General features: G+C 52.0%; 1 protein-coding gene across 1 annotated transcript in view; it reads left to right on the top strand.

The window, feature by feature from the left end:
• The first annotated feature begins 2,401 nt into the window (after window positions 1-2,401).
• Window positions 2,402-17,501, top strand: part of TMEM167B (transmembrane protein 167B) — a 103,873-nt gene continuing 88,773 nt past the window's right edge. Inside the window, exon 1 of the mRNA XM_078644224.1 lies at window positions 2,402-2,560. Coding sequence (XP_078500350.1) covers window positions 2,551-2,560 — 10 coding nt within the window. The 5' untranslated portion in view covers window positions 2,402-2,550. The remainder of the gene's footprint in view (window positions 2,561-17,501) is intronic.

The raw sequence follows: 17,501 nt of genomic DNA, 5'->3' as shown, positions 1-17,501 counted from the left end.
GATGCCCAATTATACCCAGACCCGGAGTGAGGCCCGCCTTGGTATGTTCCCATAGACCACCCTGAAGACCTGTGTGTAAAGATGAATTAGACTTTCGCTGTAAAACGCGGTGTTACCTATCATGCTAAAAAAAATAGCTTTACTGGCACGCACGGTGACAGTCTTGTTCACTTTCTGGGCTGTTACGGTGGAGAACGTACTGCTCCCTGCCAGTTTTAAGATATGCAGTGCTAGTGTAATAGAAATTCACCCGACAGACGCCGCAGATAATTAATGACACCAGGTTCACTGCGCTGTGGCGCGACTAGTGAGCGGGCGGTTACTGTTGGAATATACTGAGAGACACTTATCACGGGGTTAAAACTGCTCCTCTTGTAAAATAAAGTGTGCCTGCTTTAGTGCACTTGCATGATTTGACACGGCACATCACTTCCAGGTATGAGTAGAAAGTCAGTGCAGGGTATTTATTTCATTATATAAATGTTAGGGGCAAGCGGGGGCAGCGGATTGAGGATTCTCACACCTCCCGTACTTTACGGGAGAGTCGGTGCCCAGACAATACTATCTCTGCAGAGGCACCTAACTTCCTAACGAAACGCATCAATTACCCGGACGGTTTTTGTGGCATTGAAGGCTTATTTAATTATACCAATAAACTCTCTAAACTAGCGCCACCAAACCTGCTTTCTGTTCCAGCTCCCCGAGTCACGTCAGCTCCCACATAGACACATTGTTGCGAAGCACCCAGGAAATCAATCCTCTGCTGCAAAGTCTAGAGTTAGAGGAAGCCGGTGTCTAAGGATTGACCAACCACCTGCCCACTTCCCTCTGACCTGGACCTGTGCTGTTGTTGTGTGTGCCCTGACCAGGCAGAGCCCAATTTATACCACGGATTCACCACGCCAGCGTGACTCTTGTAGTGGGAGCAGGTGGCACAGGCTGAGGCTGCACTGCAGCAGGGCTCCCTGTCTGACTCTGAACAAGAGACAGGCTAGTGATCCACGCGGAGCCACGCCTGCAGCTCCTCTGGGTAGATTATTCTTACAGCTGTAAATAGATTCAGGTAAGTCAGAGATTCATTTATTAATCTGCTACTGCTGACGTTTTAAAAGTGTGTTACAAGAATGGAGAGGGGACTCCAGCACGGAATAGCTGAGCGCCTTGGTAATGGGCACACTAACTCATCTGTCTGTATTGTAAATGGAGGGCTATCTAAGGTGGAAGTTTTGTCTCAACTACCAGTTTTGCTGATTTATTAGTGAAAAGTGTTTAATATCCGTGCTTGACAGTGGCACTATGAGCAGCAGCTTTTATTTTCCCAGTGCAGTAAGACTTGCCAAGTTAGAGGTAAATCAGGTGATTAATGTCCCCCCCCCCCCCCCTCCCCCGAGAAAGAGAGAGTTTTGTCTACTGGCAGTTTTCACTTTGACCATAAAACAGAGCAGAGGGTTAATATGCCTACTGCAAAGAAAGTCTACCACCATATTGTATTGAACTGTATTGTATGTGGATAACTCAGTGGGTTGCTCCATTTGTCAGAGATCTTTGTTACATCTCGTTCAGCCGCTAACTGGAGCAGAGGTTGGGGTGCAGGGGGATAATTATTTAAAAATTTAATAATAGCTTTAACTGTACATGCTGCAGAGTTTGACTTTCTTCTTGCACAAATGAGTGTGATTTCTGATATTTGTCTAGTTCAATAGACTTCATTGTATGATTTTGGTCGCAAGAAAGTGCCACACATTTAGTCGTTGAATGACTCTCATAAATCCACTGAATCTATGAAAATGTCACATATAAGCAATCTGAAACATTAGTAGCTATACTCAAATGGATGCAATTTCTGATATCTATATGATTCCCTCGTCTTCATTGCTTGATTTTGCACACGAGAAAGTGTCACTCATATTTGTTGGAATGTTACTCATAATTATACTGAAATTATGAAAATGTCACACATAGCAATGTGAAACCTTGGCAGCTATGACACCACAAGAAAAAAATATCAGCTTAGGCTGATTTTGTTTACCAATCGAGACATTAAATTACTGGTACTGCCGGTAAATAAAACTGTCCAGGTGGCAACCCAACACCGCCCACCTCCTCCAACTTTAGGTATTGTTGCGCCCGAGACCAGCAGTATATGTTTTTAGAGAAAAGAGCAAAGTAAAACATTGCTTGTCAGTTCGTTACACTCATACTTCAAAACTGATCGTCGTATAATCAGAAAATTGGTGAGGAGGATCCGTAAGCTTCCGCATACTGGTCTGCACTAGCCTCAGCCAATAGGTGAAAGCGGCTCACATCCAATCCGAGCTTGCGTTGTTCTTGGGTCTAAATAGAGAAAAAAAACTCGACCGTGCGTCTATTGACGTTAGGCGGCGTTGCGTTCCTGGGTGACGTAGTGAAGTTCGGCAGACTGTCAGCGTGGCTCCGCCTCCTGCCAACTGGACCCGGAAGTGTGGGAGAGTTTGGTACCGAGAGGTGCTCGAGAGGCCTAGTAATCCGGCTCTATAGTCCGGTGGGCGGCGCTCACGGGACCGAGCCGCCATGACCAACGGTGAGGGGGCAGGGCGAGGGCTCTTTAGTTGGGTCTCAGTGTGACCCTTTCTGTAAAATAGACAGCACTCTTGCGCTTTCTGGCATTGGAGGAGATGGTCTCTACTGTTAACTATCAGGACTGGGGAACGAGGGTAGGACCTTTGTCGTATTTATCTGTAGCGGCGACTGGAGAAGATTATTATCGATGTGGTATGCATTCAGCATGGGGAGAAGAGAGGGATTTCTGTCATGTCTTTCTGAGTGTTTTTGCAGTGATCGCCTGGGTGCCTTATACATAGCTTCCGAGGTTTCAGATTGCCATGTGTGACGTTTCAATAATTTTAGAGTAAATATGAGTCACATTTCAGTGACTATGAGTGACACTGTCTCGCGAGCAAAATCAAGCAATGAAGACGGGGGAAACACATAAATATCAGAAATTACACCCATATGAATAATGAGAAAGTAAGTTGATTGCTGCATAGCGTTAGAAATATAAACGACTTCCATTGATCGGTATCCAGCCAAAATTGCAGAAAATAAATAAAGCTGATTGAAAGATCTTCATAATTGAATTATAATCGGTTGAGTGACTCGCTTACTCACCGCGACATGAGCAGTAAGCACGGCTGCTTTAGAAACCTGAGAGTCGAAGATAGCATTTAGGTCACAGCAAAGCAGGCAACTGTAATTTATGGGAAAACACCGTGATTGACATGATCCACACTTTACACAAACAACTGGGTGGGCTGTTCACCTATGTTTGCCACTGTCCGTTTCCAATCATTGCATTTTAAGAAGATGCCCTAATAAATCGAAAGTAGCCATTTAATTGGACGCCTTGAATAAAACTGTACAGCCTACGCTATTTAACAATACGCTCTAATAAATATTCGTTCCCTATGGGAGGGGGTTTGCTGTGCTGTGCTAGCTGATCTTCCCGGGCAGACTGAGGGTTTCTGAATTGAGTAAGTGAAGAATCCACCTTCATGTGCTGCGTCTGACTTTTTTAACCTCTGCTTGTGCGGAAGAGAGACCTGCTGCTGTCAAGAACCAGGTGGGGGTATAGGGGGGTTGTGGCTCCATTACAAATAAATAAAATCGCTACAGAGACCGGTTCTCCCAAAGCTCCACAGAGAGAGATACACGAGGCGCAGCGGAACACAGGCCATGAGGTGATATCAATCTAAAATAAACATTGACCTGACTCAGAACACGGATAACCACATTGGCTGACCCCAAGCAATGCCTGTGCTGACTACCGCAGACTGCCTGGCTCCGTTCCGCAACAATGATTCTGCTGCTCAACCCTGATTGTGCACATGTAGCCATGATGGCGCTGGTGGGGTCGGGTCCGGTAGCAGCCGCCGGATGCCACAGGCGTACAAGCTCTACCAAAAGTAAGCCACTATTGTTTGCCGCAGCCAGCCATGGGGATCTGCTCACGATTTTTCTAGCAGCCATCTTTGAACTCAACTGCGTGGCTGCCCACCCGCTCCTGCCGCAGGAGCCAGACCCACCTAAAGTCACTTGTCAGTCTAGACACTAGGTAGCAATTGGGCTCTGGCCTGTCCTCCTCTGACGTTGGAGGTATCGCATCGCATCAGTGTACTTGTAACTTTTAACATTGTAGCCCACTCTCTAAGCAGCTGAACTGAGCTATAGCTGAGCCAGAGCCCCCAAGCCTGCCAGCAGCAGCGCGCACAACGGAAGCCCCTGCAGATTGTATGGTGCTTTATAATTATAGCAGCACTCCCGGCTTGACAGCTGAAGCGCCTTAATGCGTGACTTTGCATTTCAGTGCGGTGATGCAGATCACCACACTGAAATATGTGAGTCTAACGTCTGATGCGTGGTACTTGTCAGTGTCCATTGGTGGTGGGGAGCAAATGCAATATTTGCACCAAGTTTCTGTATGTTGATGAGAAGAGGACCACTTACACATTCCTTTCAGTGCCGGTTCATGCCATTTTGCTTCTTGAAGGCATTCCTATAATGTGCATCCACAGTGAAGAGTTCTTCCCATTTTTCTGCTAACCGGGGTCCTTTCATGTGTAGGGGCAGTGGGGTCGGCGCAGTTTGTTACACAGGTCGGATCTTTGTTATGTTCCCTTGCAGTGCAGGGTCTCAGTCTTATAACTTCATAGTGGGGATTCTTTTTCATGTTTACTTGCAGATTTTTCGTGTTGAAGAAGGTTTATTAGAAAACTGTGCGATTACTTAAAATCATTACAGTATAAAATACAATAAACTTCAATAAAATACAGTAAAATAAAATACCCCCCTCCCCTTCTTGGCCAAAACCAGGTAGTACCATTGGTGCAGCTATATTGTCCCAAGACTAACTGTGTTCACTACTATTATACATTATTAAAAGAATAAGGGTTTTGAATTCACCATGAGACCACGCTTACTAGAGTCTGAGAGACGTTTAAAAGTTCGACATCATCAGTCGCACTGCGAACTTCATCCGACCCTTAGTCGACCCGGGTTAAATACCATGAACTTGCCTACCCTGGCTAATAAGCAGGCCGTGGATTCTGAGAAACACCAGTCCGAGGCCTCTCTGCATGTTCTATGGCCCACAATTCGTAATGCCGGACGCAACAATCGCTGTCGGTCGCTGGCCAACTTTGTACAGCAACATAGCAGATGTAGACAGGATTCTCTGAGATAGTTGCAAAGTCGGCAGGCAGTGGCTCCGTGCGTGCCCAAATTGGGTTGAAGTCCGCAATCCTGAGGGCCAAAAGGCGCATAAACAGAATTTTCTGTCTTGCTTTGACTGTAAGTGGATCTTGCAGGTATGGTTGGGGTTTACCGGGGATATAGGACTAGTCCAGGGCCAGCGTTAGTGGATTATGCCGGAGCGAGGAAAGGTCAAACTCAAAGGAAATAGACTGGACTTGGCGCTTAACGGCTTGGGCCCAAGCGGAATATGGAATTTCGTGAAGATGCAGGCTCCTTCCCTCGATCTTCAGAACTTCAATGGCTAGTTCCACCTTGGAGTGCCATGGGGAGCCTGCGTCGTCAAAGATGGTTTTTAGCGAGTGCTTTAAGGGGTTTTCGGGCGATTTCAGAACTCTAATGTAATATTTGAGCAAGCACCATCTTATATGCTTTCACCTGGGCCGCTTGGACCACTTTCTCAAAAGCCCCCGGGGTAGGCTATGTGGCCGTACGTGATGGCGGGGATCAATTTAGCCCTAAGTACTGTCAACATCGGATCTGCAGAGGGACTGGCCAAGCCATGGCTTAAACGTCTTAAAGACGAAATTATTTTGTCTATTTTTGGTTTAAGCTCCTTCAGGTGTTTAACTGCAGAGGCCCTCTCTGATACCCATGTACCCAGATAGTTATAGGATGGGGCCGTGGTGATTCGGTGCTCACCCAGGGACCATGATGCTTTTGATTTGTGGAGGTATTTGCCAAAGATTACTATCTTGGTGTTGCTCACATTGATACGTAGCTCGTTCTCCTTCTTGTAGGTGGCAAGACTATTTAAGGCTCTTTGAAGGCCTACCCTGGTGTGGTCCATGATTACTGTATCATCTGCGTACTGGAGCGTGCCCAGGACCAGCTTCCCCAGTCTGGGGGGTGCTAAGTTGGCATCTTTCAGGACATGCCTCATGTCCGCAGTGTACAGATTAAAAAGTAGGGGGGCCAAAACACACCCCTGCTTTAAACCAGAGTTAGTGGCAATTCTTGTGGTTGCAATTGTGGAGCTTAGTTTCACATGGACCCAGGTCCCCTCATAAAGTGCTTTTATGGCTTTTAGAAGATCTTTGGGGATACCCCAGGTCTCTAGTTTTGCCCAGAGCCGGCTTCTGTTCACTCGGTCAAAGGCCGTTGAATAGTCTATAAAGCAACAGAACAGGGGCAGCTTATTCCTCGTGTTGGCCTTCTTAGCGAGGTACGAAAGCGCTATGATGTTGTCCAGCGTGGAACAGTTAGCCCTGAAGCCAGTCTGTGAGGGCGGAAGAATACCGTTCTTGTCCACCCAGGTCTCCAGGTCCTTTAGAAGAAGGCGGGCGTATACCTTAGCTTCAATATCAAGAAGTGCTATCAGTCTGTAATTAGCCGGGTTCGAGTGGTCGCCTTTTTTATGAATAGGGAAAAGGATTGAGCCTTTCCAGGAAAGTGGCAAGATTGCGGTTGCGAATGAGTGGTTAAATAAAGGAGTGAGTTTTGATGCGAAGAAGGCTGGATCAGTCTTGAAAACCTGGCGGGGATCCCGTTTGGGCCAGGGGCGCCGTCGGTTCTGATGGCCTTGATGTGCTTTACTATCTCCGCCTCCGAGAATTTTCCGGGTTGGGTCGGTCTTAATTTTTCGTTCAGGGCGCTTTCAGTTTTGATGGTGGCAGCTGCCGCCTTGAACCACCCAGTGTTGCAGTGAGACGGCCGATTTGGCTCGCAGGTATACAGCCCCTTTGCATACTGTTCCCATACTTTTCCTGCCACACTGTTAGCCTTATATGCGCCTCCTGATGACAAGCTGTTGATGTAGCGCCAGAGCTTGCTATTGTCTTTTCCTTTGATTAAGGAAAACACTGTCAGCCAGTTCTGTTCGGTCCGCTTTCTTTTCAGTTCCCAGATGTTCTTTTTGTAATTGGCTCGCAAAACGGCAATGGGGCCCCCCCCTGGCAGGTGGATACCTTTCTTTTTTGCCCACACTGCCTTGTTGAGTGCATACTTGATCTGATTAAGGCTGTGGGTTTTTAGGCGACCTGGCCTGAAGTTTTTTTGACTGCTTCTTGGTTGATGAGTGTTGCCCAGGCACTTCAATATATCCTTGGTCAATATTTCCCATAGGTGTACGGTGTTCTCACTGTCTTGTGGCCTTAGTACTGCCGCCCAGTTGGCTACAAATGCCGTGAGTCTGTGGCTAAGGTTGGTCGACCATTTTATTCTTTTAAGGACTAAATGGTGTTCTTCGCCTGTAGTCGTACCAATTACTTCGTAGCGGTCCGCCTGTTCTCGTGTCAGATTGAATGTGGCACGGAGGGGCCTGTGGTCGCTTTCGGCTCTGTCATCCACGGTAAAATTGTAAAGTTTGTGAGCCAGTCCTGCATTGATGAAAATGTAATCTATAGTAGAGACATTCCTGAAGGTCGGATAGGCGGTCCATGCGGGGTGGCTCATTTTTTGTGTCCCGTGGGTGGATTGCAGATTGTAGTTTGCTAGAAGTTCAATCAGTTGAGCTGTCTTCTTGCTAGAGGGTGCCACAGGGATTAGGTCCAGGCCTCTCAGATTAAAATCACCAGCTACGATTACGTCGTAGTGCAAGTGGCTTATTAATAGGTATTCCAGGGCAATGGTAAGTGATTCCAAGACATGAGGGGAATGGAGTTTTTTTTCAAAACCGTATTTATTAAAAGTTCAAGCAGATCAAGTGTACAGCCCCCCAAGAGCAGGGGAACACGACAATATGCAAAGTACAGTAGGAAATACGTATGGCTCAAACTTTCGATTAACCCCTACCCGCCCCTGTATCCCCCCCACAATCCCAACAGTACCAACTACCCACCCCTTATCCCACCCTAACCCGATGCACGTGATCACAATTAGCTGCAGAAGACAAGAGAAAACACACTAAGTGTCTTGGAGCTATCCGGGCCCCGAGGCTTCAATCATCAGACAGACCATCATCCGGTACAATGGGAGGATCTAATGTCAGGTCTCTGTAGTCCGCCCACCGCTTCCAGATCTTGTAATGTTTCCTAGGGCAGCCCCTGGCCTCAAACACCGGCTTTTCCAGCCCCATGAGGAAGTCTAAGCCCGCCTTCCAGGCGCCAAGTGGGGGGGCACGGTCACTCTTCCAGGCCCTCGCCAGGTCTCTCTTGGCCACAACAAGGCCCAACAGCAGGAGATGGCGCTTATAGGCGTTACCACCCACTTGATCTAGGACATGAAGAAGACCCAACCTAGGTGTGCGAGGTAGCTCCCACCCCAGCACCTCCGACAGGCAGTCCCACACCCCACCCCAGAACCGGACCAGGCCCACACATGACCACACAGTATGCACTAATGTGCCCCTCTCGGCCCCACAGCGCAGGCAATCTGGGGAAGCAATAAGGCCCGCCCTCCACAGTCTCTCCCTGGTGTAATAGGCCAGATGTAGGTATTTAAATTGTATGAATCTCAACCGTACTGCAATAGCCGCACCCCGGGGGGATTCCAGCGCCTCTCTCCAGTCATCCTCATCCAGCGGTCCAACATCCACCTCCCAAGCGGCCTTCAACGACACCAGGGAAGAGGAGCAGTGAGTGACCAACGGTTGGTAGATTTTCGAGACTTTTTTATCCCCAAGGTCTCCCATGAACAGCTTAGCCTCAACGGGGCTGAAGTCTGGAAGCTGGTCCAGCTCCACTAGGCTCGGCGCCAGCGCATGACGAAGCTGTAGGTACTTAAAAAACTGGGTCTTGGGCATCGCAAACTCACCGCTGAGCACTTCAAAGGACTTAAGGGTAGTCCCGGTAAGTACGTGACCAAGCGACGAGATCCCTATGGAGTCCCAGCCACCAAACCCTTGCAAAGAAGCCAGCGCCGGGAGTCGCCCGTTGTGCCACAGCGGAGTTTCGGCCGTCAGCCGTCCCCACCAACCCATTCGACGTAGTGCCTGCCTCCAAATCAGGAAGACCACTTGTGTCGCATGTGGCAGCGACTTCCGCCGCCCCGCTGAATACAAGAGGGTATGGAGCGTGGCATCTCCCATCAGAAAATGTTCCAGGGCATACGCCGGGTCGTCGCGGCCCCCGTACCACCACTCATTCAAGACCAGCAAATGAGAGGCTTGATAGTAGGACAATATGTCTGACGTCGCGAGGCCTCCACAGTACGTGGACAAAAAGCAGGTCCGCAGTGCCACCCTAGAAGCACCCCCAGCCCACAAAAACCGGCCTAATAGGGAGTTCACACGCCGGAACCACTGTGGGTCCACTCTGTATGGATGGTTCTGTAGTTGGTAAAGCAGTCTAGGGAGGGCCACCATCTTAAAAATAGCAGATCTGCCATAGATATTCAGAGGCATGCGTGACCATGTCTTAACGTCGGATTGAACCCTGTCCCACACCGGTTGTATGTTACGCTCCCAGGCAACAGCGGCAGACTCCGACAGGAAGACTCCGAGATACTTCAGGCCACCAACCGCCACCTGCAGATCCACTGCCCAAGGAGACACCTCGCGCCGGCCCCCCAACAACCAGAGGGTCGATTTGCGTGGGTTAAGGTATAGTCCCGAGACTTCCCCAAACACACGCATTATCTCCAAAATACGCGGTCCTGAACGATCCAGGTCTGTCAAAAAGAAAAGAACATCATCCGCATACAGTGCGATTCTGTCCGTGAGGCTCGCACTCCACACAAAGCCACGAAGCTGTGCATCAATGCGCACCCAGGCCGCCAGCGGCTCCATGGCTAGCGCAAAGAGATACGGGGACAGGGGGCACCCCTGCCGGGTCCCCCTAGCAATCGGGAATTTCTCCGAAATGGCGCCCGAGACACGCACCGAGGCTGTGATGTCGGTGTACAGCAGTCGGACGTACGAGACAAAAACTGGGCCTAAGTTGAGGCGCGGCAACAGAGCAAAGAGGTATGTCCAACTGACAGAATCAAACGCTCTGTCGATGTCCGCCAGTAAGAGCGCCGCCCGCTCCCCAGTCGCCCCCATCGCACTAACCGCCACCTGCGCCCGTCTGATGTTGTGCCTTGTCGCCCTGCCCGGCATAAATCCCGCCTGATCCGGGTGGACCAGATCCGTCACATACGGGAGAAGGCGATTTGCCAACGCCTTAGCCAATAATTTGGCCTCAAAATTAATAAGAGAAATCGGGCGATACGACTCGTGTCTGTCAGGGGGCCTACCCGGTTTCAGGAACACCACTATTTCAGCCTGACGCCAGTCGACCGGCAAGCAACCACCCTCTCGCGCCGCCTCCAAAGCCTTCCGATAGTGCGGTCCCAGCTGCAAATGAAATTTCTTGTAAAATTCGCTAGGGAAGCCACTCGGTCCCGGCGCCTTGCCCGTGTTAAGCTGTCCCAGCGCGTCGCCCAGTTCCTCCGCCGACAGGGGAAGGTCAAGGGCTGTCCTGGCCTCATCCGATAATGCCGGGGGGGGTAGGTCAGCTATGAATTTGTCAATCGCCTCCGGTGGGAGACAATCACGCGAAGCGTATTGTACCCTATAATAGTCGGCAAAACTCGCCGCAAGCGCAGCAGGGTCCGTCATAGCAATCCCCTCCCTGTCCGTAAGGCCCGGCAGAGAGATCGGCTGTAGAGTTCGCTGACACAGGCGGTGGAGCATAGTGCACGATTTGTCACCCCACTGGTACACCCTACTGCGCGTGGCCAGCCAGGCCTGACGAGCCTCGTCCAGCAGGATCGAAGCATAGGAACGCTGCGCCTGGAGAAGTAGCCTAAGCGCCACATCCCCTGCATTGTCACCACACTGCCCCTCCAAAGTTCTTACCGCAGCCGCAGCCGCTACAGTGGCCTCCTGACGCCCCCGACGGGCGGCAGCACACCAGGCGATGTCTACGCCCCGTAGCGTGGGTTTCATGGCCTCCCAGACCGTCACACTGTCCATGCCTTCGGTCAAATTCTCCCGCCAATACCGGGCTATCGCACCGCGCAAGTGGGTCGTATATTCCGCCCGTTGGAGATGCCACGAAGACATCCGCCAACGGAACGGCTGACGGGGTTTACATAGTGCAATCCGCACTGCGACCGGGGAATGATCTGACAATCCACGGGGCTGGATCACGGCCTGCTGCACCCTATCGAGGAAGGCCCCGGATACAAACACACAGTCTAACCGGGAAAAGGAGCCATGCACCGCCGACACAAACGTGTACTCACGCGCCCTGGCATGCAGATGTCGCCATGCATCCACCCAACCGAGCCCATCACTCATAGCTCTCAGACGAGTAGGGGCAGGCGCCCCCGCGGCCACTTGCAGTCTCTGCCTGTCTAGATTCCCATCCATCACATCATTCCAGTCACCCCCTATGACAGCTAGGCAGTCCGGAATATCGGCCCACAATTCAAACAGGCGCTCCGCTAGAGACCACTGCAGGGGAGGGGGAGCATACACACTGCCGAATACCACAGGTTCCACACCAATCATGCCCTTGACAAACACAAACCGACCCTGGGGATCAAGCCAATGGCGCTCGTGAACATAAGATAAGCGTCGATGGATGAGGACAGCCGCCCCTCTCGACCCCCTGGTAAAACCTGCATGGAACACCTGGGTATAACCAAAACGTTGTAGACTCAGCACCTTCGTCCCTAACATATGTGTTTCTTGCAGCAACATGACATCCGCCGAGTCCCTCTTACCCCAGCGCAGCACTGCCCCCCTTTTAATTTTGTCCAGCATGCCCCTGACATTCCAGCTAAGAATCCTCATGGAGCCACTAACAGGCGCCGCCCCTGGAGAATCACCCATAGTCTCGGTGGGAGAGCATCTGGAAATCCCCGGACCCAGCCCAAGCACCCAGTAGTACAAAAACCACAGCAGCAAAAATCACGTGCATCCCTATCCAACCACCCTGCACCCCCCCCCACCCGAACACCCACACAACATCCTCAACTACCAAACCCCCGCCTATCCCCCCTCCCCCACCCCTATACCTCATGAAACAGTGAAGTACCTGTCGCGGCATAAAGAGCCCCGGGCCCAAAACAGAGCGCCCAAGGCCCCCCAGGCCAATGGATCCCCTCACACTCCCCAACTAACAGTACCTCCCCTTTGGGCCCCCCTCAAACATGGGAGGAATGGGCCGCCCATGGGTCAGCACCCCGAACCCCATTACTCACATGTGGCCCACTGCTTAAGCGCAGCGGGACAGAACTACTATAAACATCACGCCCATCCCCTGTGGGACCAGCCACGGCCCAGACCACCCCACACCACACACCAGCCCATCAATCAATAGTGTCACCCCTATGGCCACCAGCCCAGGCCAGAAACGAAGGACATGCAGGAGATAGGAGAGGGCCCTACGCCCCTCAGGTCCCAGTCCCAGACTGAGCAGTATCTGACTGTGCACCATCCAGTAGGTCACCCCCGGATCGGGAGCGTCGTCGCGACCTAGACTTCCGGCGTCTCCTGCTCCCGTTGGAAGATTCGCCCCTCTCCGGCGATGACCCACGCGATGCTCCGGAGTTCAGGCCCGGCTGGGCATTCGGACGGATCCTGACAGTCTCATCTGTCCATTGAAAAACCGCCTCCGGGGTGTCAAAGAAGTGGGTCTTGGAATGAAACACAACACGCAGACGTGCAGGGTACAACAGCGAATACTGAATTTTCAGTCCACGTAACTTGGCTTTCGCATCCTGGAAGGATCGGCGCTGCTGCTGCACCAGCCTGGTATAGTCCGGAAAGATCATTATCCTGTGACCCTCAAACGACAAGTCCTCCTTTGCCCTTGCTTCCCTAAGGATCACATCCCGGTCATGAAAATTGAGGATCTTAGCGATGACCGGACGCGGTCGCTCCCCCGCCGGTGGTTTCTGCGCCAAGGCTCTATGGGCACGCTCCACCACAAAGCAGCGCGATAAAGCGTCCGGGGGAAGCCAGCTCTCCAACCAGTGCGCCAAGAATGAATCCATGGACCCCTTCTCACAATCCTCCGGAAAGCCCACAAAGCGCAGATTATTCCTTCGCGCCCTCCCCTCCGCATCCTCGACACGGAGCGCCAGCCCTTTTTGGATCCTGGCCATGTCCTCCACCTTCTTTTTCAGGGCCACCACATCGTCCTCCACTCCAGTAATCCGAGTCTCGGTTTCGGTGATGCGGGCCACAGCATTGCGGAGATCTTGACGCAGCAGCATGACATCGGCGCCAACGGCCCCAATCTTGGCATCAAGCATGTCTCTGGACTGCGTAATGGCGGCCATCAGGGCCGCATTATCAGGGCCCGCGTTCTGGCCACCACCGGAGGCCCCGGATCCTCCACTGGGCCCCGTGAATTTATCAATTGTCCCTTGCTTGGTGGACCCAGTGCCGCCCCCTCCTCTCGTCATGGTTAGCGGCAAGGAAAATGGCCACACTGCTCCAGCGGGGGGCCCCTCGTCGACAGCAATGCAACAGGTACGGCCACTCAGGGGGGCCAGGGAAACTCCGTCGGGGTTCAAATGCCGTCTCCAGTGAGCACCCCCAGCACACCAACACCGCAGCCCTGCTCCAGGCAGCAAGCCCCAGCGGGAATGCCTGGCAGGATAGTCACGGCACTAGGGAAGGGCTTCCAGGATCGCAGACTGGACCCTACCCCGGACCTATGAGCCGGGACGCGCAGAGGAAGGTTCCAGGAATCGGGGACGTCCAGCCCCGTCGACCGCCCGGCCACTCCACACCCCACCCGAGTCGCAAAGCAGCGGCTAATGCAGAGGAGGGGGGGGGGGGGGCACTCACAGTTCGTCTCGGGCTATCCGTAGGAGACCTCCACGCACCATCCGGGCAGCAGGCTTGTCCCTCCAGGTACCACCAGCTCTGGCCAACCAAGACCGACGTGGCGTGCAAATCGCTAGGACTCTATCTGCTCTGAGCCCACCTCTCGGTCCAGGAGCCAGGGAAAGTACCATCCGGCCAAGGCCCACCAAACTCGAGGCCCCGGCGTCTCCAGGGCCAGGCAGGCTGCAAGGACACTCCAGCGCCCCAGTATCCGAGGCAGGATCCAGCGGGGACTCCCTCCGTCGTCCCACCGGCCCCAATCAATCCTGGGAACAGGCCCGGGGAGTCGCGCCTCAGAGCGCACGTTGCGTGGAGATTGCAAGGCCACCGGGCAGTAGGGCGCGATCCGCGACCCAGTCCTTCAGGGTCCCCCTGGATGATGACAGCGGTCACCGCTCACAACAGGTGCCGCACTGACCCCAGGAGCCAACTTCCGCGACCCCCGGTCGCACAGACACGGACCGGCCCGGGGTCGCAAAACTCGAGGCCCCGGTCTCCCGGGGTCCACACAGGCCGCGGCGTCCCCACACCGTCCCAGGAACACCCCAGGGGTAGCCTCCGATGATTCAGGCACTCCCAGCGGTCCCCGCGGGTTCCGGTGCCGATGCTGCCGGGTGAGGGTTCTCCCGACCGGCTCAACCGCCGGCCGACGGTCTCGGGTCTCGAAAATCGAGGCCCCGGCTTCACTCGTGGGCAGTAGGCCGCACCTCGTCGCCAGCAAGTGCGGGTCGCCGGAGCAGCTGAAGAAGCGGGGCGGCACACCGGACAGGTCTCGGTGCCACCCGGAACACTGCTAGCACAGGTAGGGTAGTTTGCGGGGCTCGGGGGCCAGGATAACAGTCGGATAACGTGTGGGCCGGCGGGAGCTCCTCTAAGCTGCGACCGCCATCGACGCCCTCCAAGCCACGCCCCCAGGGGAATGGAGTTTTGCTGGGTTGAGATAAGTTGATTAGTAAAAGCGGGCGGGGTGTTTGATCCGCTCTCAGCCCTTCTATAGTGATGGCTTGCAGGTCAGGTGACTCCAGATCTAATTCCTTTACGTTAAGTTTACAGGCATGGCTTACGAAGATGGAAAGACCCCCTGACGGGCGACCAAAGATCGTACTTTTGGTTGCTGATTTGAAATATTCGTAAAAGCCAGCTATTCGGGCCGTTGACCTCGCCCAGGTCTCCTGGATGCATAATATATCCCCCTGTGCAAGATAATCAAGAGTGGATGTGTCCTTGCGGATATTATTTAGCCCCGCAATATTCCATGAGATGATGGTAAGCTTGCGATCTTGGCCCCTTGATGGATTTACGCGTACGGTGTTTTCATAGGTGTGGGCGGGGTTAGGAGCCCTGTCTCCATGTGTCCTCCGTGAGAGCCAGACCTTGCTGAGGCCGCTGCACACTGTGCTGCTTTTCTTTTAGCAGGATTTTTATTTTTAGCGGGGTTCTTGGCCTCCCTGATTTCAACCCCCCGTCTGGACTGGTGGATTTTGTGCCTTTGAGGACAGAGATAGGTTCTTGAGGGCCATAATGAGGTTTGAGGACGTGCGGATATTTTGGAGCCCTGGAGGCGGTGACTTCTATGCCCCATTCTGCCAGTTGTATTGCTTCTTGGAGGACAGCTTGTTGGGCTTGCTGATTACCAAAGCCGACTATGGTGGAGTCATCGTGAGTGTCTATCTCCAGGCTCTTGAACATCACCCATTCGATCATCCCCGAGGTGATTTGTGCCAGGGAGTCAATGTGGCCGAAGAGTCGAATGATATTGGACCTGTTCAGGATTTCAAAGGAACCTATGGCTTTATATCTAGGGGTAAACAGCAGCTCATGTATTTCTGGTCGCTTTTTATTTTCGGGGGAGCGCCGGTGTACCCTTTCTCCCAGGGACATGTGTTTCTGATGAATTGGATGTGAAAAGTTTTTATGGGAGTCTCCTGGCCACTGTCTGTCTGAAACCACGGTTGGTGGTCTTGCCTCTCTTGACGATCCTTGCCACTCAACATTGGTTGCGTTCAGGTGTGGGAGGTTATTTTGTGTAACTCCTGGTTGCTGACTACCAGGTACCTCAGTTGGTGGACCTACCAGGCAGGGCAGTCCCAACTGCGCTCCCTGATGTGGTGAACTGGTTGTTTCTATCTTATGTTGGAGTGCCCAACCAGGTGGGCCGTTGGTGCTGGGTTGTCCACCGGTTACCACCTGTGAAGGCCTTAATTGATCCTCCACGTTGTATTGTTCCTCCGGGTGAGGGGTTAAATATCTGAAGGCCTCGCGTGGGGCAAGAGGTGCGTCACTAGGCTTGATGGTCTTGGATGCATATTTAGGGATGAAGATGGGAAAGGGTGGTTTAAGGCTACTTTCAGTTACTTGCAGAGGTTTGTCACATTCAGGGTCCCTTGCTTTGTTGTCTTACTCTTTGTATTATATTATAGCATTTGTGTCACGTTTAGCACTCCTGTCTGGGTGGCCAGCGTGCATAACCACGCGGACAGCTACCTGCACTATGTGGATGTGTGTGATCTTTATTTTGAACCTCTGTGGGAAGTGTTTGTGTTGTACATGATGACCAGCTAGATACTTTCATTGTGTTACGAGACTCAGTGCTTGGTGGTGTATTGGATGTGGAATCAGAGATTTTCCAAATAGACTGTGTTACAGTCCTACTTTAAATAATTTTCATTATGATACGTCAAGTAAATATATATACCAAGATGCACTATGTTTATTTCAAAACGTTTTTAGGTCGAGCCTAGCAGCGTGCATGCGCTGCTCTGCGAGGCTTCTTGTGTCTGACTTGGGTCTGACTCCTCCCACACATTTGATTGGCTTTTGCGTGTGTCTTTCAATAATGAAAGCACGCAAATGGGTAAAGGAGGGTGCATGTCCTACCTCTTTTGTAATGTTCTCTCCCACTGCATTTTGCCAGCGAGAGCGAGCAGCGGCACGCAGGGTGGCAGCTGCATTCCTCATGGGTCAGGTTACTGTCTGTAATGTTCACTCCCAAGGTGTTTTGCCTGCGGGAGCGAGCGGATGTGCTTTGGTGCCTTCTTCCCACTGCCCACCCTTCCTCCCGTTGTGTATGTAAAGCTTCAACCCGGGAGCCTGCCCGCATGCTCCTCTTGTTTTTCTTTTTTCTTTTCCTGTCATCAGCGTCTCTGATGTTTTCTATTTGATCAAAAGGTTCCTTTTGTGTGTTAGAATCTCTTTTGTTTGTTTATTTGTTACTATGTTGTATTTTCAGCTAGGCAGTGACCATTCCAATAAGCATTGTCATGCAAAACAGGACAGAGCTAAGATATAAAGCTGGCTTTGTGGCTCAAGTTTGTGCTGCATTATGTTTACCATTGCTGTATTGTGAGTTGGTTGGAACAGCCGCTTACTGGGCACAAAGACACAAACATTAATTTCTCTTCTAATCAGCAGATTTGTAGATACCGCTAAGAGTACAACTCAAGGTCGTTTTTTTCAAATTTCGGCCGCAAAACTCCCGCAGCATTGCTCCTTGCCCCATTCCTCTCCC

Source organism: Lissotriton helveticus, chromosome 5_1 (genome assembly GCF_964261635.1).
Source record: "Lissotriton helveticus chromosome 5_1, aLisHel1.1, whole genome shotgun sequence".
Taxonomy (NCBI): Eukaryota; Metazoa; Chordata; class Amphibia; order Caudata; family Salamandridae; genus Lissotriton; species Lissotriton helveticus.
This window is presented reverse-complemented; position numbering and strand designations above follow the sequence as displayed.